Source organism: Sparassis crispa (genome assembly GCF_003851025.1).
Source record: "Sparassis crispa DNA, contig_000003F, whole genome shotgun sequence".
NCBI lineage: Eukaryota > Fungi > Basidiomycota > Agaricomycetes > Polyporales > Sparassidaceae > Sparassis > Sparassis crispa.
The window spans coordinates 1,907,156-1,929,800 of NW_020939750.1; the positions used below are offsets into that span (position 1 = coordinate 1,907,156).

General features: G+C 53.0%; 9 protein-coding genes across 9 annotated transcripts; 5 read left to right on the plus strand and 4 right to left on the minus strand.

Moving 5' to 3' along the window:
- Nucleotides 1–815: 815 nt before the first annotated feature.
- SCP_0407340 (hypothetical protein) lies at nt 816–3,609 on the plus strand (the record flags this gene model as incomplete). The annotated part of the gene is made up of 11 exons (XM_027757462.1): nt 816–855; nt 912–936; nt 985–1,074; nt 1,133–1,198; nt 1,251–1,378; nt 1,434–1,739; nt 1,801–1,826; nt 1,883–2,058; nt 2,112–2,424; nt 2,484–2,502; nt 2,561–3,609. The coding sequence occupies 11 exons, from the start codon at nt 816–818 to the stop codon at nt 3,607–3,609; spliced, it is 2,238 nt and encodes a 745-aa protein (XP_027613263.1).
- Nucleotides 3,610–8,380: 4,771 nt separating this feature from the next.
- SCP_0407350 (hypothetical protein) lies at nt 8,381–9,006 on the plus strand (the record flags this gene model as incomplete). Its single annotated transcript, XM_027757463.1, has 5 exons — nt 8,381–8,393; nt 8,462–8,479; nt 8,535–8,603; nt 8,657–8,780; nt 8,835–9,006. The coding sequence occupies 5 exons, from the start codon at nt 8,381–8,383 to the stop codon at nt 9,004–9,006; spliced, it is 396 nt and encodes a 131-aa protein (XP_027613264.1).
- A 388-nt stretch (nt 9,007–9,394) lies between these two features.
- SCP_0407360 (acid protease) lies at nt 9,395–11,144 on the minus strand (the record flags this gene model as incomplete). The annotated part of the gene is made up of 7 exons (XM_027757464.1): nt 9,395–9,679; nt 9,740–9,781; nt 9,835–10,466; nt 10,546–10,729; nt 10,782–10,833; nt 10,895–10,915; nt 10,972–11,144. The coding sequence occupies 7 exons, from the start codon at nt 11,142–11,144 to the stop codon at nt 9,395–9,397; spliced, it is 1,389 nt and encodes a 462-aa protein (XP_027613265.1).
- A 495-nt stretch (nt 11,145–11,639) lies between these two features.
- SCP_0407370 (GTP-binding protein) lies at nt 11,640–12,657 on the plus strand (the record flags this gene model as incomplete). Its single annotated transcript, XM_027757465.1, has 7 exons — nt 11,640–11,705; nt 11,767–11,886; nt 12,009–12,021; nt 12,080–12,163; nt 12,215–12,345; nt 12,401–12,504; nt 12,558–12,657. The coding sequence occupies 7 exons, from the start codon at nt 11,640–11,642 to the stop codon at nt 12,655–12,657; spliced, it is 618 nt and encodes a 205-aa protein (XP_027613266.1).
- Nucleotides 12,658–13,141: 484 nt separating this feature from the next.
- On the minus strand, nt 13,142–13,925 carry SCP_0407380 (predicted protein; the record flags this gene model as incomplete). Its single annotated transcript, XM_027757466.1, has 3 exons — nt 13,142–13,427; nt 13,484–13,851; nt 13,905–13,925. The coding sequence occupies 3 exons, from the start codon at nt 13,923–13,925 to the stop codon at nt 13,142–13,144; spliced, it is 675 nt and encodes a 224-aa protein (XP_027613267.1).
- Nucleotides 13,926–14,320: 395 nt separating this feature from the next.
- Nucleotides 14,321–16,179, plus strand: SCP_0407390 (hypothetical protein; the record flags this gene model as incomplete). Its single annotated transcript, XM_027757467.1, has 3 exons — nt 14,321–14,903; nt 14,960–15,894; nt 15,946–16,179. The coding sequence occupies 3 exons, from the start codon at nt 14,321–14,323 to the stop codon at nt 16,177–16,179; spliced, it is 1,752 nt and encodes a 583-aa protein (XP_027613268.1).
- A 102-nt stretch (nt 16,180–16,281) lies between these two features.
- On the minus strand, nt 16,282–16,724 carry SCP_0407400 (hypothetical protein; the record flags this gene model as incomplete). Its single annotated transcript, XM_027757468.1, has 4 exons — nt 16,282–16,359; nt 16,417–16,455; nt 16,521–16,619; nt 16,680–16,724. 4 exons carry the CDS (start codon nt 16,722–16,724, stop codon nt 16,282–16,284), a joined length of 261 nt encoding a protein of 86 aa, XP_027613269.1.
- A 1,280-nt stretch (nt 16,725–18,004) lies between these two features.
- SCP_0407410 (hypothetical protein) lies at nt 18,005–19,212 on the plus strand (the record flags this gene model as incomplete). Its single annotated transcript, XM_027757469.1, has 5 exons — nt 18,005–18,361; nt 18,413–18,547; nt 18,604–18,804; nt 18,855–18,989; nt 19,051–19,212. 5 exons carry the CDS (start codon nt 18,005–18,007, stop codon nt 19,210–19,212), a joined length of 990 nt encoding a protein of 329 aa, XP_027613270.1.
- A 507-nt stretch (nt 19,213–19,719) lies between these two features.
- SCP_0407420 (Probable pyridoxal 5'-phosphate synthase subunit) lies at nt 19,720–21,326 on the minus strand (the record flags this gene model as incomplete). The annotated part of the gene is made up of 12 exons (XM_027757470.1): nt 19,720–19,765; nt 19,819–19,859; nt 19,911–19,946; nt 20,000–20,041; nt 20,099–20,124; nt 20,178–20,216; nt 20,280–20,661; nt 20,720–20,809; nt 20,860–20,952; nt 21,002–21,037; nt 21,094–21,123; nt 21,183–21,326. The coding sequence occupies 12 exons, from the start codon at nt 21,324–21,326 to the stop codon at nt 19,720–19,722; spliced, it is 1,005 nt and encodes a 334-aa protein (XP_027613271.1).
- Between the last annotated feature and the right edge of the window lie 1,319 nt (nt 21,327–22,645).

The following is a 22,645-nucleotide window of genomic DNA, read 5'->3' on the forward strand; positions in this document are numbered from 1 at the left end:
CGCCGTTGGGGTTATGTGCGATAGCGGGGGAGGCGCGAGCGTCATGTGTACGTGCGCAAAACATGCATTAGAAGCGTCATGTAGAATTCCTCTTCCCAGGCTTCCGATTCATTAGGGTCCACCGTTTGTCGTGTACGTAAGTACTATGTTGATGCAAACGCTCGGAAGCATCAGAAGCGTGGACAAGCGGAATCCTGTGGTGTCACGTCGGTGAGATGCATCGTATTTTTACCCAACGTCGCCGCGCTGAGGTATGCAAAATGTTTTAAGCTGTTGGGTAGGATTGAGAAGCTGAGCGTGAGCTGCTGCTCGTGTGTTCTATGCGACAGACTGCGAAAGAAGTTGGAGGGGACTATCACGCACGGACTGGTCCGACGCGAACCTTAAAGATGGCCCCACGTGGATCTCGATACGTTGTCAAAATTGAGAATGATGAAGTGCCGAGCGCAGCGCAGAGGGCCGACGTTTTTTGGCCAATCTCCGCTGGCGGTGGCAGACGATCAGCGCGAATTTCCAAAGTGCGACGAAAGTGCGACAGGAAAAGTTGGACAGACGCTCCGTCGGCCTGGTGCCGCATGCAGCTCCCCTCTTCCCCTTCGTCGAGAACTGTTCAACAACTCCTTATCGGGACGTCTTCCTTTTCCGAATACTTCAACATGTCCGACCCTGTCACTATAAAGTCGCCCCTTCTCCCCCTTCTCACTTTCCGTCTTCCGCCACTTGCGCGTCCTCCTCCCCCTCTCTTCTGAACCTCCATGTCGCCTCGGAGGACGAACAGCAGGTCGGACTCTGACTCTCCCAGTTCTTCCCGTCGAATGCCCGGTCAACCCAAGTCATCGCGTCAGCAATACAGTGGTAGGTGTACTAGTTCGGCACTCTTATCTCCACAAATTGATTGGACATCCTCGCAGCATGCGGAGCATGCCGAATGCGCAGGTAAGCGGCCAACTTCGCGTGTTCCAAACGTATTTAACGAATGCGCAGAGTTCGCTGTGATCTGAAAGATTTGCCAATTTCGGCGTCTGGCCAACACCCTCCATGCTCCAACTGCAGCGAACGCGGTCTCAAATGCGTGTATGAACTACTTATCAAGTCAGTCGACGCGTATGCTAGGTACTGAGCATCCATGCAGGGACGAATTCGCGGAAGTCAAGGCTGTCAAGTTGCTTCGACGCGGCCGGCGGCTGCAACAAGTCGAGTAAGTGTCCGCTCATACCGATCCGAGTTTACATCTGACCTGCATGCTGCAGAGCCGTCTATGGCCAGAACGCGTCCGAGGATAGCTCTCTCCATTCAGTTTCGGCTCCTCAGAGCGTCATTCCCGGGTTGAAGGATGAATTCTTCAGTTCCCCGTTCTTTCACAGGCTCCATATTCAGCGTATGTAGATGTCCTTACTTTTTGTCGAAGGGAGGTTCACTGATTCTAATTATAGGACCCATCATCGAGCCTATGGAGTTTTGCCCGCGATTCTTTGAGTTCTCCAAAGGCAACAAAGATGCTCTCCAAGTTCCGGGGCAGCTGATCGCGTTACTTCTCGTGATATGGGCAGCCAGTTTCGGGGTCAACGAGTACGGCGTAGAAGAAGTCTGCGACGGTCCAGTCAACCTGAGACGAAGAAGAGACATTGTCAACGAAATGCTCCTCGAGGTACTCTACCTCGTTGACATTCACGGAATACTGCGAAAACCCACTTGGGACGGCGTAAGAGCGCTTCTGCTTATCTTGCCGCTCACGCAAGGTACGTTTGTTCTTTTTCCATCTCTACTAACATTCACATCATTCGTGTTTTGGCTTTTCAGAAGTGCAATCCCCAGTCGAGCGAATGGTAATTGATCCATTTGTATTATTGCTGTCATCTGCTTCATGGATCATCTTTGGCAGGCAATGCATGAGGCCACTATTAGTCAAGTCTACACGCTGTGTAGTCTAGCCTCGGTATCGTCAGTGAGCAGCGGCCAAGGAGACTATGTCGACGCTCTAGTCCGCGCGCGCGTTTTCTGGTATACATACGTTCTCGATGGCGTTACCAGTGCCCTGAGAGGGGGTCGTATACTGCTGTAAGCCTTATTGTCTTTGGGACTCAAGACTGACAGCTGAGCTTCAACTGCAGAACTGATGATGATCTATCATCGTTCGAAGCCACCTTGCCTCCTCTTGGTGACAATTCCGGGACATCCGCTTGCTACGCGTTTTCGTATCGGTATGCCACCATTCCTATTCGCATTGCTTCGGCATGTCGGCAGTTACACTCGGCCTTGACTGGGCCTAAGGCCCGTCAGAGAAATAATGTTGACGAGGACAAGCTACAAAGTGTCTGGCAGACTCTGGACCAATGCTGGAAGGACTTTGACGGGTTGCGACAATTCGGCACCGCCGGTTTCGTGCAGTCGGAAGACGTTGAACGGTTTATTGATGGGTGGCAGGTGAGAGTCTTGCGAAGAATATTGACCTGATTACTAGCATGCTCACTTGTCACCCATAGGTGTTCATCTTCGAGTGTCGTGCGTGCGGCCATTGATCATCATCCTCCACAACATGCTGATGCTAGTAACTATGCAGACAACGTTATCCGTGAGGCACTCAAGCAGCGACTTACCAGACCTGCTCCGGATCTTTCTCTGATTCCCGAAGCACATCGGGCTATGCGGGCTCGCGAATACGAAGTCCTCGGTCGCGTGCACGATAAGGCGAGCCATAGATGCCAGATTATCGTCCGTGACGTGGTGTCCATCCTCCGCAGGAACATCGGCCAGCAACTGTTCAAGTACGATGCCGCGCTCATTCGCGACGGGTGTTTCTTCGCAGGTTTCCTGTTGGCGGGGGAGTCCGGCAACGGCGAGGACATCGAGACGTGTCTGCATGCCCTCAATGAGATGCATTGGGCATTCTCGAAGAGCGAAGAGAGAGAACAGACTGTGAGGATGGTGTGGGAAGCACGTCTATCACAGTCTCGTCCTAGTACCAGGGGCTTTGGCTACAGCCCCACAAACGATGCGATGCGGCCATCAACGTCCGAAGCTCCCTATTCGAGGCGGCCCACGCTTAGACCTCTCAGTGTCCCTCCACTATCGTTGAACTCCTTCCCGGGTTCACTGGGATCGATATCAGCCCCCAGCACAGCTTGCTCAACGGACGGGAATTGGCCATCTACAATTTCGACAACGAGCTCCGGTACCGATCCATACAGGAGCTATCCGTCGACAGCGAACAGGTCGCCACCGTACGTGCCTGCACATAATGGCTTGGTGCTCGATACTGCTCTTCCCCCGAAACACGATCTGATCGCCTCACCGACGTATGTCCTTAGTAGCACGGGACTGTCTGCCGGGCGCACGAACGAGACAGATTCCGAACAGGTGTTTTTCTTCACACCATACAGCTACATGGGAATGGGGGATACCCAAGGGCCACATCAATCAGCTATTCTTCCGGCCGCAACGTCGAGCCACTCACCCACCTTCTCGTCCTCGCAGTTTTTTGACGCTGCGGGCGTCGTCTTTCCCAACGGAACGATTGCGCATTCAGGCTCAGGAACTGGAAATATGTCAACAACCAGCGCCGGGAACAGCGGCAGCCGTCATATCGGCGGGGGCGACTTTTACCACTGACTCGGATTTATGTATATTTTTTCGTCCTAGTTTCTATCTCTGAAACCACTTGCTATTCCATCCATTCTACCATTATCAATAGCTATCGGCACGCGCGCACGATTTCTTGCACTTTTATTGTATCTCGCGTAATTAGCTGTTATCCTGCCGTCGAACCTTAGATCGTATATCATAGTGTATTCCATGGTGTATCACCAGTACATAGCATACCTCTCACACTGCAATCGCTCATTGTTAATACACATCGCATTCCCGTTCTTGCACCTTCGATATGTTCAAAGGACGGAGTTCTGTGTCATGAGCGCACTTCATTGACGACACATTTGGTGACCAGAAACACGAGAAACGGAACACGGACGACTAGAATGAAGTGTTGCAGCTGGCCTCAGGTCGCTGAAAGTGTGCTGTGGGAAAATCAGCTGGATCGTGCACGGGGCGCTGACACGGCATGGACGCACACCACGCGGAGCAGCTGCACGTAGAATCGTAGAACCAGCCGTCCGAGGCAATAACGAATTCCGCCGTAATGGTGGTTCAATGGGGGCGATGCCGTAGAGTTGAGGTGGTTTAATTGGGCGGCCAAACTAAGTTTGCGTTCTGCAACCTCTTCTCCGGATTGGCAATGCCGGGCATACATTGCTGCCTTGGGGGATCGATTAAATGCAGGTGTGCGCACTGGTAACTGCCGGTGCGCATCTGCCTGGTGGGGCGGTTATGGCGAGTCGCGAATAGATCGTCTACTCGCATCGTGGGCCGGCCAATCTGTCTGGTGCAGCCGGCGGGACGAGTGACTCGGGAATCATGTGGCAACAAGGTCTGCATTGCACGATGCTTTGACCCGGATCTATCAGTGAATCATGTGAAGACCAGAGACGATAGTACGAGCTGAAGGGACAGATGTGCATACCAAATCTGTAGCTTAGGCAAGTGCGGGTATATTCGAGCCTGACAGCAACAGATCAACGGCAGCATGTACGCATGGAATTTTGACAGGAGTTAGCTGGAGCGGAACCCGAGGAATCTCATGGACTAGCGTTCTGAATTGCAGAAGCCAGTCAATCGCTCGACGTGTTCGGCCAGCGGCAAGACAAGGACGATGACCGAGCGCGCATGCTGCCAATACATTTGCACCACTCCACGGTCAGACAATTGCTCTATACGCTTCACTTGCGTGCTTCCGTGCATCGATCTGACGAGTGTGACGACGCGAAGGGGGGAGAATTTGGTTGGCGTCCTCCGTCCATAAACAAAGTTTGCAGTCTGAGGTTCCAGCTGGCTCTCCCTAGCGAGCTAGCAATATGATCGCACAAGAAACGCAGTGCATTTTAACTGAGTTGAGCTAACTAGATCAAGTTCCTAGAGGCAAGTTGGGATCAGTGGACCGTTCCATGCGCTGTCTGAGCGAGCGCCAGGCGGAAGAAAATCTCCAAGATAGAGTGTCAATCGCAGAGCAACACGCCGCACTGCTACCGCACTAGACCTGGCATGGTTTCATGTTGGAGAGAATGCTGCGCATGTTGCGCTCTGGATTCGGGATTATCGCAGGGCGCCTACTGTTAGTCACAGTCTCCGCCGGGTGGTAGTAGATACGGTAGACACTTTGCTCCAATCTTCGTACCTCGGAATATCCGCGTCTAACCCTACTGTATGTAGGACTCGCACCTGAGATTTTTTACAGCAGTTTGCAGAAATAACGACGGTCGGCGGAAAAAACACAGAAAAGAGAATGTTGCCGGGAGAATGGAAACTGGCAAGCGCGCCACGAGGCTACCAATTTCCTTTCCTGGCGCTTAACGCTGAATGTGAAATAACATTAAACATGAATTTACAATTCTTGGGCCGGCATTAAAAACTCGAGGAAGGCTATGCCATCCATGCACATGTAGGTGACAAACAAATTGAATTACAGTGGCGACCGTCAAGGCCTTGCATATTTCTCCTGCTAACCGATTTCACCAGTCGATGTAGCCAAGCGAGATGAGGCTCCTTCCTGATGAATGCACTTTTCTCCACCCCTTCGGGACATTTGGCGTCGAGGATATTCAGGCCCATCAGGGCCCATCGGACTCCACACTTCCCGCACCAATCGAAGTCAACGAGCATCCCGTTGGCGCTGATTTCCGGGTCTTTCACTGCCAGAACCTCAATCCGGCGTATTGAGCAACCCACACGCCTAACACTTGCATGCGAGGGGCACTTGTCCGAATTTCACATCCTCGTGCCGTCTATGTAGTTCACGACAACCAGAGAATATCCTGCAAGCTTGTGCTCCTCAGAATTCTCTGTCCCCGGGTAGAGCAGCAGGGGAGGAATAATTTCTGCAGCGAGGAGATGAAGTCCTTCTGAAGTGCTGAAGCTGCGCAAGTACGGGGAGGACCTCTAGTCTTTCAGTGTCTGGGCGGTCTCCTGCCAGTATGCCGCATTGAGCTGTAGAATCTCCAATGATAACGCGTGGATTGTCCGCCTTCGCCACCGTCGAATAATGTCCATCGTTCGGCAGATTAATGTTGAGGTGAATGAAGTCCGTCGAAGGTTGAATGACAGGGTTTGAGAAATAAACAGCAACGAGAACGTAAAGTCATGGACCCCCCAAACCAACGACGAAGCTGGGACCGCAACATCGTAACCTAAGATGCCTTACCTATGTGATGATCCATAGTCAGTTATTCATATTGTAATGATGTTCACTGAAAACTCACCCTCTCCTGCGCTCCATACATAGTATAGCTCATGGCGCCCCTGATGGTCGAATCGTTACACCCTTCGCCTAGTTCGTCGCTATCTTCGAAAATCGTTGGGACACCCGATAAACCACCAAGGGTCGACTGGTGCTCGTGTCATCAATTTGTGCATGTGTAATGGCTTTGTTAACATAGCAAAAGCAGTAAGTGAATTGCGTTCTTTCTACCGCACTCTTGATAGTAGACGTTCAAAGACATTCCGAAGCGATTCTTCTATCGAGACGCTGAAGGACAGGATTCTGGGACTCTCCGTACACAGCATCGTCCATTTCGAGCTGTGTCGCAAGGTACCGCCTGCACTAGGTCGCGTGTTGACCGCCGCCCATATAGTCGGCCTAGACAATGAGGAGAGCTTCGTTCGGTGGTTTGCGTGATGCTCCGGAATTCAGCAGCTGCCTGAGAAAGCCGAACTATGATCCAATAAGCATGTTCAGTACTTTGGAGCATCCTTCGTGCCAAATATCAGACATACTATGTCATACGTGGAGTCTCTCTGGAAACCGAATTTCTGAACGAGGTTGAGAAACATATACCTTCCCTCTCTCCATTCGATATAGGTATCTGGCCTTCTGCCGACCAGGGGCGATACGGCTCATGGGAGCCCGAGACATCATAGAACGGACTGCAAGGCATGGGTGGGCCTCAGCTATCGCTCATATGGGAGCGATGGGAAAATCAGTCTGGATCGTGCACGAGGGCACTAACACGGCATGACGCGCACCATGCGAAGCAGATGCGTGTACAACCTTAGAACCAACCTTCCGAAACAACAACGAATTAAGACGTAATGGTAGTCCAACGGCGGCAGTACCGTAGAGTTGATGTAGGTGGTTTGATTGGGCGGTGAGAATAAGTGCTTTCTGAAAATTCTTCAGGGTTGGGATCCCGGTCATACGTTGCTTCCGCGGCAAAGCTAGAGATACAATGCAGATGTCCACAGTTGTCGGGGTGTATGTGCTTCGTGGGGCGGATTATGGCGCATCGAGAGACAAGATCGTCTGCTCGCGATCATGACGCAGCGGGACCGGGCAGGTATTTGTCTGGTTCAACCGGCGGAATGATGACACGGTAATCATGTGGAAAAAAGGTACCCATTACACATTGCTTGAACAGTGGATCATGTGGAGACTAGAGACGATACAGGCAGAAGGGATAGACGAACTTACCAAACTCGTGGTTTAGACAAATGAGGATACATTCGAACCTGAGAGCAGCAGATCAACGACGGCAGCAACGATGGCAGGAACGCATGGAATTTTGACCAGAGTGAAGAGCGGAACCGGAGGAACCCCTACGGGCGAGCGTTCCGGACTGCAGATACGAGTCACTGGCTGGAGGGGTTCGGCGAGAGGCAAGACCGGGACGATGATCGAGAGCACAAAATGGCAGTACAGCAAGAGCACTGCACGGCTGGGTGTTAGTTATGTAGACCTTACTTGAGTGCTTCCATGCATTGATTTGACGACGAAGGGAATTTATCCGGGATAAATTGCCACCCATCAATTGGAGGAAAATTCTGCGCTCGAAGGTCAGCCAGCGTGTATCTTAAGTGCTAGAACGTATTCTAGGATGAACATACCGCATTATAAATTTTGAGGGCTCAAGTCGATCTGGCTGTTACAGCAACTTGAAGTTGGGATGTGGACCGTAGCTCGTCTAGGCGAGCGCCAGGCGGAGATAAATCTCCAAAGCAGAACATCAATCAAAGAGCATGCTTGAAAAACTGCTACAGCACCAGACCTGTCACGGTGTTATGTTGGGGGGAGATGCTATGCATATGGTGTCGGAATTGTCAGAGCGCGCCTATGTAGGACCACAGATCGGAGATCTCGATCATCTCAACCTTCACGTGACTTTTAATATTTGTAGGGGTTAGGGTTGTTGTCATTCTGACTGCGCTCCAGTCCAGACTCCAACGCTGTGCTCCGGACATATGTAGATGCAGCCGCAATACTTCTCCCTCACACAACCATCTACACAATCATCTACACCCCACACCTCACTCAGCATTCACTAGCATCGCAGTCTTGATGGATTTCTTCTGTCAGCAAACATTCTTCTCGTGTTCGAATGGATAGAACTGACCGTGTCCTGCCTCATTTGTTATCTAGTCTGTGTGCCTATCATCTGTACGTTTCTGTGATTGGTCTGTGTTATGGACGGTCGGCTTAATGTACCTGACAGTTGGTTGCCCCACAAAGATTAAACCCGAGGGTGACCAAACGCCCAGAATCTGCCCGAGATGTAACAACGGTATGTCCGGTCCCCCCTTTTTTAACGCCATGCCTACCAAAACTACATCTTAGCATCCGTGCACTCCGCCAAGTCCAGGCTCTGGTTTGAGCTCTGTTTTGTCCCCTTGATTCCCATGTCATCGAAGCGCGTATGGGTTTGCACCATTTGCCAGTGGAACCTTCCCATACAACCAGGGTAAGCAAATTTGAGCGGATTCCATTGCCTCAATGTGCTTGAACGTTTTGATAGATGGGAGCCCGCTGTCCCAGGGTACGGTTTCCAACGCGGAGAGGGTAGCAACTGGCAGCAGGCACCACCTTCGGCGTATATGAACCCTCCTCCGAACGTATACCAGCAGAGCTACCAGCCAGGATACGCTGACCCCACCATCAATCAGGGTCAGAAGCCTGAGAGGCCGTGAAGAAGCCAATGTATCCCGATTCGCCTTTGGATAGTATCATGCACCCATCTCTTGTATCTTAATCACGGACCTTCTGGACGATAGTAATCCTACTAGTATAATGGACAGACTACATGTGTTGACGGCTGAGTTCGCCGTACCAGGGTAGTCTTTTCAACGTGGGGTGGCCAGCGATTGGCAGCAGACACGACCAGCGTTAGGTTACTTGAGCCTGTACGAGCAGCTGCAGGGCTCCTAGTCAGCATACATTAATCGCGCAATCAGAAGGTCGAGTGACCATGAAGTATTCGCTGCATCGTGATTCACATATCCATGCTAATATGCATTCATCTCATTATCTGCGGCCACAAATTCTCTTAGCGATAGTAGTGTAATGGACCAACTGCGTTCAATGCGTTACCCGCAACCTCCTGTAACTCGGCCTTATGCGACAACTGAGGAACGTCACCACAGCCCCAAGGACAAATCCGGCCGCGACAGCAATCCCGCAAATGCCTCCTGCTCCCAAGCCGTGTGATTGATGGGTGCTCGAGAGTACTTTGACAGGGCCGTTGGTGTCGTTCCCCCGTGCCTCTTGAAAAAGCGTCAGGGCCGACACAGGATCCGTCAGGCCAAATAAGCCGATCGTGGGCGGCTGACTGCTTGTCGCAACGTGGTGGGTGACATACACGTTCTGTTCAGGGCAGAAGGAAGGGTCAACACCGTGCCAACGCACGTAGAATGCCAGACATACCCGCAGGAACGTGTCGCCGAGAAGCCAATCTCCCGAAGTGACCTGGTAGATGGAAGGTGAGTATGATACGATGCTTGACAATATAGCATGCTTACTCCGTCGTTAGCCTGTATGCCGCCCATACACCAACCATCATCCTGGCCGTCCTCTTTCCAACTCAGGTCCGCAGGATCGATGATGTACTCTTGCCTGTTGCTGTCGTCACCCAGGACGAATCCAACAATAACACTGCGATCACATTGAACTTCCCATCCTGCGTCGGTCTTTCTTGAGGCTCCGATAGACTGCCAGAACCGATCTACGTCGTCCGTAGGGCCCAAGATGAGTGTCGTGCCAGTGTCCAGGACACTGATAGGCGTGGAGGCGCCAGTAACGCGAGAATCCGAGAGAGCAAACTCGGTGGAGTTGATGGTCAGAGACTGCATAGATAGTTTCCAGTAGTTATAGCCTTCCCCACCGGCAGATGAGACGGGATGAAACTTCAAGTTAGAGGTGGAATTGACGTAGGTCGTATCTAGCTGTCCTATGGTGAAGGAAGAGTTGCTCTGTCCTCGGCCTAAGTTGAAGGCGAAGAAGCGGTTGTCTTCGCTGAACGCTGCTAGGATATTCTCCAGGAAGGTTCTCCCGCTAGTGTCCGGGATAGCAGCTTCCACGGCGAAAGACAGCCCCAGGATACCGCTGTTTCCCGTTCCCGTTAAGTCAAGTCCAGAGGTGTTGCTGGCCAACGCTGGGAGGAAAGTAAAATGATATCCCATGTCGGTAAGATATAAGCATCACAATAACAGCAAGAAATTCATCCCGCTCACCGAACACTTGGGAAGATATTTCGAACGAACCCACCGAGACCGTCTCAGTTCCTACGGTGCCCGAAACCGAACCCTGGACATATTTCAGATCGAATGGTACGTCTGATAAATTCAGCGACGACGTGTCGTTGTATCTTGGGACACCTTGACAATCTTGCTCGTCGCAATTCGAAGATACAACCCACTACACTGTATGTAAGCAAATAGACGTGCATATGGTCTACCCAAGGGCTGACCAGATCAGAAGACCCGGTGTCGAGGATAAGCTGGAAGCTCTGTCCGCCGAATCTACACGTACTTCTCTGTCAGATAGCGCACTGTAATCAGCATGACAGTACTTGTGACTTACATGACGTCCACGAGGTAGGCGCTAGTGAGCACATTTACATTACAAATAATCCTTGAAGGTGACCAGTAGTTACTCACAACTCGTTCGCATCGGAAAGTGGGACAAAGCCGCTTAGAGCCAAGAGAGACGGACGGCGGGGAACACGAAAGATGGGAATAGAGACGCCACCGCTCGTCGCCAGTTGAAACTGGCAGAGAACTGTGCAGATACTTCCAGATAAGAGCAGCTGCAAGGTCCAGAGTAGATACATCTCTCCGTGTAAGCGATCCTATTAGAAGCAACACGGACACGAGGACTGACACGGCCGTCCATGGTGGCTAACGGAGGCTGAACCAGTCACAGTACCGGGCTTACACCAGGTTAGCGATAAGTGTACATAAAAATCCAGGTAAAGACCTTCCGCCAGAGAGCACCAGAGGAGATTTAGGCGAATTTAGGCTTGAAGGCGCAAGTACCACGCATTACGGTATGACTTCATCGTGTGGTCCCGAGAACACTGACGTTGACTCATTAGACTTATTGACAACAGATAGTAAACGGCACCGCAGTATGATAAGCTGATATATGTCCACCGCTGGATGCGACACGGGAACACAGGCCGCAGGAGGATAGAAGGGAATTGCCGGTCACGCGGCAGCGTCACAGAAACAGCAGGCCATTTACGCACACCTCCACTGTCGTCTCCTCCCCTCACCCGTTCCTTTCGACAGCCCTCGCCGGCGTCCTCCCACACGATCTCACCACCATGCACACCAGCGAATACGATTACCTCTTCAAACTCCTCCTGATTGGCGATTCCGGTGTGGGCAAGGTGAGCCGCCTGTTCTATTTCTATCGCGCAATGACTCTCAACCGACTTCCACCACCACTAGTCGTGCCTGCTCCTGCGTTTCGCGGACGACACGTACACTGAGAGCTACATTAGCACCATCGGTGTCGACTTCAAGATTCGCACCATCGAACTTGAGGGCAAGACAGTGAAGCTGCAAATCGTGAGTGCTTCAGTGCATGAGCCGCTAATAGGTTGCGCTGCGCCCTATTACGTGCCATCGATATTTGGGGTGTCCTTGAAATTTTTGGTTACTGACATTGGGGCTCGCACGGTGCGATGTAGTGGGACACTGCCGGTAGGCACAGCCAACCCTGTTATTCTCGGTTGGCACGTCATACTGACTCTTTTGGCAGGCCAGGAACGATTCCGCACGATCACGTCTTCGTACTACCGTGGTGCCCATGGTATTATTGTGGTTTACGACGTCACCGATAACGGTAGGAACTGCAGGACCTTTGATCAAATGCAATTTACTGATACGCCTGCAGACACCTTCACAAACGTCAAGCAATGGCTGCAAGAAATTGATCGGTATGCGTCGGAGGGTGTCAACAAGTTGCTTGTTGGCAACAAGTCAGATATGACGAACAAGAAGGTCGTAGAATACAGCGTCGCCAAGGTGGGTAGTGCGCACATTTGTGCCACAAACAAATAATGCTGAGCTTTTACTGTAGGAATTTGCGGACCAGTTGAACATTCCGTTCCTCGAGACTTCGGCAAAGAACGCCGTTAACGTAGAGCAGGCCTTCCTGACGATGGCCAAGCAAATCAAGGATCGGTGAGCCTCGCGTAACCATTCATGCATGTCAATTCTCACACTCCCACTATCAGTATGGGCGCCACTTCATCAACCTCGGGTGGCACTGGCAAGTCAACGACCATCACACCGGGTCAAACCGTTCAGCAACAGTCTGCTGGCGGGTGTTGTTAAACGTCTCGCCCCTTTCGCCTCATTTTCTCAGCATCTACACTGTACACGGCATGGAATATGGCGGCGCACATGGGGATAGTCACCTTTTTGCCATACTATCTATGCTTGCAGCACTTTTGTTGTTAGACTGTCGCTTATCATCTCTCTTGTTTCCTCGTTTCCGCAGGTCGTCTGTTCATTACCCTCGTGGTATTACTCATGGTACCTGCTTGTTAATATAGTGTGTTCATTGAAATATCAGGAGTGGGTAATGCAGGACGTTGACATACGAAGAGTGATCAATTGCTTGGAAATGCAACCGACTGAGACACGAATCAGAACGGGCAGAATTCAGCACATCAGTCACACCTGTAAGGATACAGCGAAGCAATTATTTACCGCGAGGGTTGTCTACTGGTGGGGCGTCGGAACAGTGTCTTATCCTGGATGTGGACACACAGACTGCGAAATCCAGGATGTTCAGGGGGTTCTCACCTCAGATATGTCAGCTATGATTACCACTGGGTTGATTTTCTTCCAACCACTGGCGGACACCCTTCTTCGATACCATGCGCATGACTCGTGTCTGATCCTCCGCACTCCGTTCCCGGTACAGCCTCATAATGTACCCGCACACGCTCCACACATCCTCCCACTCGGCGTCGAAGAGCTCCCACCAACGGCTAGTGGGCGACGACGGCAGTGAGATACCCAGGTGTCGCGTCGTCAGCAGGATCGCTGCGCTGAGGATTGTTGGTACCGCGTATAGCGCGTACACGGGGGTCTGCAACCTACGCACAATAGCGTGAATATCACCGAGATGAACACACACGCAATCCGGACTCACGCGTCGTTGAGATACCCCCACGCCCGCGAGCACACGTCCTCCCGGCTCGTCAAACCCAGCACCCGCAGGTAGTTGATGAGTGTGCCGTACGGAAGCACGACGTTCACGTTGAAGCCGAGGCGCTTCAGGATCTGCATCTCCGCGACAACGAGCGCCTCCTTGAGGTCGTAGAACGTGCTGCCGAAGTACGACATCGGCGGGTACTTGAAGTCGGAGTGATGATGTACCGCCGGCCCCGTTGTGGGCGCAGACGCGAGTGTGTGCACGCCACGCTGGAGGAGTAGGTCGTAGACGTTGATAAGGTCGCGCATACGGATGGGGCACTCTTCTAGCTTTGATGCGAGGTACAGAGCGCCCATGCCGACGTCCTGCAGATGGTACAGTGAGGCATGAGCAAATGGGTGCATCGGGAAGAACGCACTCCGATGCCAAATTGCTTCATCGACGTGACGAACCAGAACCTCTGAAACAATATTTGTGCAGTAGCTACTGCCACCTGTTTTCTACATTCGTTCAGATTCAGTGAGATAATCGTACACGGGACCGTAATAGTTACTGTCGCAGAAGGATACCGGCTTCATGGATGAGTTTGCATCCATACGCTCGTAGATCGAGTTCTAATTCATGGGGTATGCCATCCTCACTAGACGGGGTTCTCTCTATTTGCGCAAGCGATGCCAGGGGATATAGAGACGTCGACATTGGCGATTAACCCAAAGCGGTAGTGAAGTATCGCAAGCGGACCGCCGGCGTTGAGTCGTAGAGGCTTTTGGCAAACAAAGCACAACAACTCTTGTAGAATCAACGTGGCTGAGTTTTCCGTCAAACTCTCACTTAATGTCTCACCTCCCTCCCAAGCCCGACTTCGACCAACCTCCTCCACCTCGATACCCTCCAGATTCCCGCCACTATGCTCGTCCTTCACGTATGTCGACGCCCGACCGCACGTACCCACACCGAACTCGCGACAGCTACGTCCCCAGGTCACCACGCTCGAGACCGACGGGCGACACATATATCGCACCAAGACCGATGGACACTTACAGAGGAGGCTCACGCCCACCCATGGTAGACTCCTACGTCGCGGCGTATGACCACCGCCGAGACGACGACCGATACCGCGATGTCCACCGGGATCGCGGCCCGCCAGGACACCGCGACTGGCGCGAGCGAGACCATCCACCACATGAGTACAAGTACGTGCGGGGGTCGAGCAGAGAGAGAGGAGCATGGAATAGGGAACGGGAGCATGACCGGTGGCGCCGCTGGGAAGAGCCCGACCGGCGAGGGTACGACCGCCAGCGCAGAGAGCGCGACTACAGCCCACCGAGACGCCAAGACATTAAAAGAGAGCGAGTGCGTGATTCTCCCGAGCGTACATGGATCTCGCGTCCGTCGAAGTCCCCCCCGCGACGTATGGGTACGCACTTCCCCCCAAGAAGTGCTCTGAACTTACTGAATGAGTGTGTTTGTTAGCTCCTGATGATCAAGCAGAACTGTCTCCTTCTCGCAAAGATCGATCTCCACCTCCACACATACGCACTCCATCTCAGAGCAGACTATACAGTCGGCCATCTTCACCCACCTATGCACGTACACGAGACCAACCTGCTCGTGGACGCTCGCGTTCAATCGACTCTAGACGAGACTACTCTGCACCTCGCAGTCCTCGAGTAGATGATAGATCCCTCGGGACTTCACGTCGACGCGCGTCTTACGACACCCACCGTGGCCGCGACATGAGCCGTGGCTACAGCGCCAGCCCTCGTCGAAGGCGGGATGACAGTTCCAGTCGCGATCGCTCTCTTTCCGATACAGACATCCATGAAGCAGGGGAGCTGGGTGACGAGCCTCTGCGCTCACGAACACTCTCCCGTTCCAGTTCCCCCTCTCGCTCGCGCTCGCGCACGATGTCTCCGCGCCGTCACAATTTAGACAGGCCACGCTCCCGTTCTGCGGAAGTGATATCACCTAGGTCCAGAAGTCTCACCCCACCGATAAAACGCGAACCGTCTGAGCAGCCGTCGCCGATAGAACCTCCCCATTCGGACGCGAAAGGCAAAAGGAAAGAGGTTGTGCACGTATACGACCATGATGGTGACGTCAAAATGGAGGACATTCTCTCCCCATCGGGCTCGACTAGAGAAGCCTTTGAAGGTGGATCTGCCCCGCATCACCGTCGTCGTTCACACTCCCCGCTCGCCCCTTTGCGCAGTATGCTCTCGAGCCCGGTCTCACCTCGCACACCACACCACTTACCTCCGAGGCCAGACTGGTCTCGTGGTACCGCACCTGCACCAGCGAGCGGCACGCCAGCCGAAGGTGGTCGGTCCACGCCAGACATCTCTGGTCATAACCTAGTCATCCCCCCTACCAAGTCCACGTTGTCCGTGATGCCTGAGGAGGCAGAGGTGAGTCCTACATGATGCCGCATACTTCGTGAACACCGACACGCGCTCTAGATCGCACGGCTGAGAAGCCAGCGCACCCACCTTGCCGCGGAGTACGCCGCGCTGAGCAGGGCGACCAAACGGACGCTACACGAGCTGAAGATGGCTTCCACTGAGCTGCGGTTCGCCGAGAGGCGGCGGGCGTTGGCGGACGCGCAGCTGGAGAAGGCGCGGGCTGGGATACTCGGGATAGACTACACGCGCAAGATTGAGCTCGCGGGCACCACAAATGCGTGGGGCGTGTAGTGGGAGGCACGGAGATCCTAGCCTACTGGCAATGCTTTACGTTCAATTATACAGGGAGACGAGGTCCGTGGGCGAGAAGCCTCGAATGTTACGAGTACATGCTTATGTTTTCGGGATACGTCTGCATTCCATGTGTGTCCGGGAAGGATCCATGGGGAGAGCACAGAAAAAGCCTTGGGCCTGCCGGCGGAGACACGCTGGGTACATCGGGAGAACGCAAGACATCGAAGAGCTCACCTGCATCGCCTCGAACATCTTCGTCGAATACATTTCCAGCTAGCAGATAAAATTCCACACCTCAGCCAGTACCTTGCCGAGGTATGCTGTTAGTCTGCACGAACCATAATGCATTTTCGCTCCTTGTCCTTCCCCTCTCTGCATATCTCGGACTGCGACGCGTCTCGCTCGCTATGGAAGGTGTACCGCGAGTCAGGATCTTCCTGCCGGTGGTGTCGCCAGCGTCAGCTTTGTTCTCCGTACACACGGAGCGGAGAGCTCACAGCAATGAAAGCTTTGAGCTCGTCTTCAGGATTCTTCGCTGGCATAACTTTGGCTTTATCTGAATTTACTCTGCACAGCAGTTTGTGTGCTACTGACATCCGGTGGTGGTTGATCACAGTTGAGCTGACCGGAAGCGCTCGAGGTCCAAACTAGTCATGACGTCAATTTCAAGTTCAACTCAATCAACGTCTATTTCTGTGCGTTCAGCTGATAGTTGAAAGTCTCACATCTCTATTATAATATGACTCCCGCCGTTCTAACCTGACCTTCCACCTACGAGCCATAGCGCTTAATTATTTGACCTATGTCACAACGTCCGTCCGCGAACAACTTGAAGGGAACATACGTGAGTGTCGGTTTCAGTACGCCGCCGATGACCACTAATGACTGCTAAAAGTTTCTCGAGACGCCTTATCAAACCTTCTGGCAACTATCCTGAGGTGTTGGGACCGATTCTCCGATACGGCATGCAATTCATTATGGGGTTGTACGAGAATCCGACCGTCTCTCCAAGTGATGCATGACCCTCCTCAAGAGTACAGATACGGCGCCTACAGCTAATTGCTGTGCGGTAACGCCCATGTCTATCCACTACTGGCGCCCAAGCCCCTGGGTTCTGATACACCATGGTTCGGCGTCTATGGCATTCCAACAGATACCAGCATATCATGCGTTTTATAGCGGTGAGTGTATCATCATAACCAGCAATTGCTGACACTACCCATGCTGGCAACATATCCTAATGAATATTTGCTATCCTGTTGGCCATAGTGCGGTGGCACAACACGCCGGGCCCGCGGCACATGATCACTTTACGTCGTAGGACGTTTTGCTATGTGGTTCATACCCGCCATTCTCACCTTTTCAGCAGAAGCGGCCAGCCGATCCACGCTTCGGCTGATCTCTGAAATACGTCGACGCAGGAGCAGGACCAAGGTGGATAACTCACCACTCCATCGATGGCGTCGAAATCGTGCTATACTGATGTCGCCGCGCGACCTCCAGGTGGGTTTGTATCCGCATTTCCATGGCACATTAGCACTGTAGATGACGCTCCAGCCCAGTGGTGAAAATTCGGATATCCCTACTCGCCGTCCCCATAGAGCCATGAAGCCAGCGATGTCGGGCCATTATCCTGGATGTCCTCCAAAGTCCGTTGTCGACGGTCCGTATTTCAAGCATATCGGTGGACAACACGGAGCAACCACCAGGTGTGGTACACAACTAGGTGGAGACTTGACCTTTATAAAACAGCTTCAGCGGGATGTGATACCCATCAACTACCCGACAAGACATAACGAACGATATTCCTCACCTCTGGACAATGGAAAACGACGGCTCCAATTTATATGCGTCGTCGAGTGACTGGTTTGACAACCTGGACTCTGAACAAGTTCCAAATGATGGGAACCTCTTCGGCGCATTCACGGGAGACAGCATCGACGGATCTTTTCCTTTGGTGCCGTACAACCCTTTGCAATATTCCCCAGCGGATGGTTTCTACGACCCGCATCCAGTGCAAGAACAACCGAACCATGGCACCTCTCACGGCCGGCTTGTGGGAGAGAACATAAACATACTTGACCCTGGTGTCCTGCCTGATTACCTTGAAGGCTTTCCCGACATTTCCCATGCAGCATTTTTGCCCGAGAATATCCAGAGCGCAAGCGACTCCGCTCAGGTATGCACAAATCTACTCAGAGATAATACACCCAGTACACCCAGGTTACAGGTTCCTTACCAGGTCTACAATGAGTTCGGCAATCTGCCAATGGAGTACACTTACCAAGATCAGGCGTCTTCACACCCTGAGCCTGCCCAGGCACTCGCAGGTCCATCCCAGATGACAGCCCTTGCACCTGCCGAGGTATATTATGTTCGCATTCAAATACGCATGTGTCAGTGGGAGCTTACCACACATAGCCAACACCTATCCCGCTAGCGGTTTACAAACCCCAGCAACCTTTTCAGCCGTACATTCTGGTCCAATTTCGCCAGAACGGACGACCCTTCGTGAGGGTGAAAGACGTAATGGGAGGTCGCTGCGAGGGATTGGAGAGATCCAACGAAATTGCCTTTTCATGGGAGCAAACAACGAATCCGAAGATGTCCCTTCGGATACTGGTATGGAGTTACCTCGATATTTCTGACCATCGCTGACACAGATTTTCTAGTGGCCAAGGCCCGAGACGGGCGGCGTTTATGAAGACTACAACAACCAGATCACTCTAAAGAATGCGGGTGGAAGCGTGGTTTCGACGGCAAAGGTCGTGCAGAAAGTTGCCGTGATAGTGCAAAAATTCGTAGAGGTGAGAGTTTGGCAATTAATTCCGAGACTTCTACCCACGCTCTGATGCGAACGATGATTAGAAAAATCGTGGAGTCGAATATGGTGACCCGCAGTGGAAACTTGGACCTGGATATATCTTGTTCGATGACATCGTCCTCTATGGGTTGATACGCGTAGCCAAATCCAGCATTGTGCCCGTGCTTGGACTACTGCCAGTGAGGTCTGGAGTCGATGCGGTCTAGTTATCAGGATTACCGTACCATTCGTTTGCCCGATAACTACGCATAATTGTCTGCTTCGCCACGTATAATAGAGTAGCTGGTTACTCGTGTATTTTCTCTATGCAAAGGGGCACTTACGTCGACGTGAATGCTCTATATACGCTAGCCATCTGCTCTATGATATTTGCTAGTTTATGAACGGTCCTCGTTTCCTGACGGTGAATGTTTGAGTTACATTGACACTCCCATTGGCATGCAACGGGAAATTCATCGGCAGGCTACTGCTCTGTACCGTAAACCAGCCGTGGCATCATAGTCCTAGTTCACTCTAAGCTTCCCGCCAAGTTAATCAATTCAAATAGGGCGTTCACTCGCTCTAACTATCATGGCACAACAGTGTACATGCTTCGTGCGAGACTTACGCTTCTGTTTACTATTCTTCTTGCCAATGCCCAAACCTACACGCCCGGAGGCGGATAAACCGTTGAACTCGCAGCGCAGCGCAATGCGAGTCTCGCGATTTGTTTATCACCAACCTCGTTCAGCCATCCTGCCGCCTTTCAAGTTGGAATCACTAGAAGAACACCACCAGTAAGTTTTTTTCAAAAGAAAATAAAGTCCCCGTACATGGTCAGTCCAACCATCGCAGCGCCGAGGTTTTCAGAAATCTGCAAATATTTGAACAAGGCATCATACAATGTGACGCGGACCACTGTTACCTCTGCCAAGATTTTTGGGTTGTTGTAGTGTGTTACCTGCAGACGACATCAGACCAAGCACTTCAGCTTCGACACAATCAGACACGCACTGCTTGGACGATGGCGCGGGCGCGCTTTGCTGGATCGCCCGACTGCGAGGCGACAGAGCATCAGACATGATGGTCATCAGCCGGGGAGATCGTACTCACATGGAAGATACCCGATCCAACGAAGACTGCTCGCGAGGTCAGGTCGAAACACAGGGCACCATCAATATCATGCACGTACCTCCATCACACCCGAGCTGCATCATCAACGCAGCATCCGCTGTCGTGCCACGAGAGACCCGCAGATGAGAAACAAGAAACAACAAATCAGAGAAGGACGCACCAGGCGTGGCGATGCCGCCGGCCGCGAAGTTGACGACAGGCAGCCGTTTCAGGCGGGCGGTCTCCTTAAGGAGGTGGAACGGCGCCTGGATGTCCTTGGCATACGCGTAGAGCTCCTCCTCGCTCATGATGGTCGCGCGCCGGATCTCGCTCATGACCGCGCGCTGGTGCCGCACGGCCTCGACGACGTTGCCCGTGCCCGCCTCGCCTTTAGTGCGGATAAAGGCCGCGCCCTCGGATATGCGGCGGAGTGCCTCGCCGAGGTTGCGCGCGCCGCAGACGAAGGGGACCTTGAACGGGTGCTTGTTGATGTGGTGCTCTTCGTCTGCGGGGGTGAGCACCTCGGACTCGTCGATGTAGTCGATCCCGATGGCTTGCAGGATCTGCACGCGCGGGTGAGCGAGGATGCGCTGCCGAGCCTGGCGGAGGACGAGTACGCACCTGCGCCTCTACGAAGTGCCCTATGCGCACCTTGGCCATGACGGGGATGGTCACGGCGTCGACGATTTCTTTGATGAGATGGGGATCGCTCTGCGAAATTCGATGAGCGCGTCACGCGCAGGTGAGCGAGAGGGACTGACCATGCGTGCGACGCCACCTTCTCTCCTGATGTCAGCGGGGACTCGCTCGAGGGCCATGACGGCGCACGCGCCAGCCTCCTCAGCTATGCGCGCCTGCGGGAAGGTAAGTGCATATAGTCAGGTACGCCGAAGAGCGTCGTGCCTGTTCTGCGTTGATGACGTCCATGATGACTCCACCCTGTGCATGATGGCGATATGAGCATCACTGGACCACATGCATGGCTGAGGACACACCTTGAGCATCTGTGCAAGACCGGACTTGACCTGCGGGGCATGGCGGCGATGTGAGTACGTGCACGAAGAGCAGAAGACAGGGAGCGCACGCCGAAGGTGCCCAGGGAGCTGTTCCCATCCTTTTGTGAGGAGCGGGTGGGTAGTACGAGGGGCGTTCCCGAGGGATTGCCTACGCCGTGGGGGACGGGCGGAGTGCCGACGCCGGAGGCGGATGGCTGGGAAGGGGTGCTCATAATAATATTTTTGAGAAGGAGATCGACAGAGGGCTGGATGATCGTCGCGTCAATTTGAGGAGCAGACGCGACTGTTTTCTCTCGTTCGACACGATAATGACTCCTCCAGACAATAATAATATTTTATGACTCCTTTGTTCGAGCCGCCAGCGAGCGCTCTGCTATTTTTTGCAACCAACATGATATCCGCCGCGGCGTTTCTCTCTTCTACTGATCGTCCAACTTCTCGTCCTGCGGGCCGGCGGCTCACCTTTTGGACCCGCATCCTGTATCACGCTTTCTCCAGATGAGCGTCCTCGCAATGAACCTCGAACATCCTGCGCAGTGTACTGCTTGGCGGATATCCGAGACGCGACTGACGCGGTTACCCGTATCGAAGATCCATGCAGGCGCTTATGGGCGCCATCATACACCGCGGCGCGTGTAGAAGTTGACTGAACCGTATACGTATACTCACTGACGGTTCCTGCGCACGAGGACACGCAACAGAGAGCACGCAACAGGACAAACGATGACTTGAGCGGACACCCGCTGGTGACGTACTCAGGCTCCCGTTTCAAGATGGTTATGGTCAGGAAGTTTCGGTGAGGTGCCACAACTTTCACGCCTCATGCACGCCAGCACTATCTGGACGCATCAGTCAGGATTCATGAGACTATCTCCCACCTAACGCCACAAAGGTGTGCGTCTTGCAATCTTCGCGCGGTTGGCATATGCGCCTCTCGGCACACCGCTGCGCCGAAAGCTGCTTGGGTAATGGTGACCCTCGGACCCACGCCGTGCGGAGATGCGTGCGTTTGACAGCGTCTCTGTGCTGACCGCGCAAGCAGGTCGCTTTCCATGCCGGTGCAAGGAGGACCGCGCGCCTCGGGCAGCCATCAGACCACCACTGTGAATAGGTCCGACATTTTCCAGGTCAGAAGGTGTTTGCAAGAGCCACAGTGCGCCGATTATCGAGTTTGTGCTATGCGCATTCATTAATTTCGTGCATCCTCCACAGCCGGAATCTGCAGCTCGTGACCCCCCCGCCGGCTCACGCGCGATCATAGTCGTGTTCTACGGTTGAATGCGCAGGCGGAAGTGGATCAATTTCGCTCGGTGGTTAATCGAGCGCTTCTCACTCAGAAGCCGGTGCGATGGTCATTTGAGTGCGTCTCGAGCCCGCTCATCAATGGTCAGTTGAGTGTGGCTCTCTCATTTTTCTCAGGGACACTGCTTCTTGGGTATACCTTGGTTGTACCTTGGCGTTACCTACGACCTGAATCCAAATCGGTGTCGACTTTCCCGGGGAGAGGTGAGAATATCCTTCAATTGCCGTA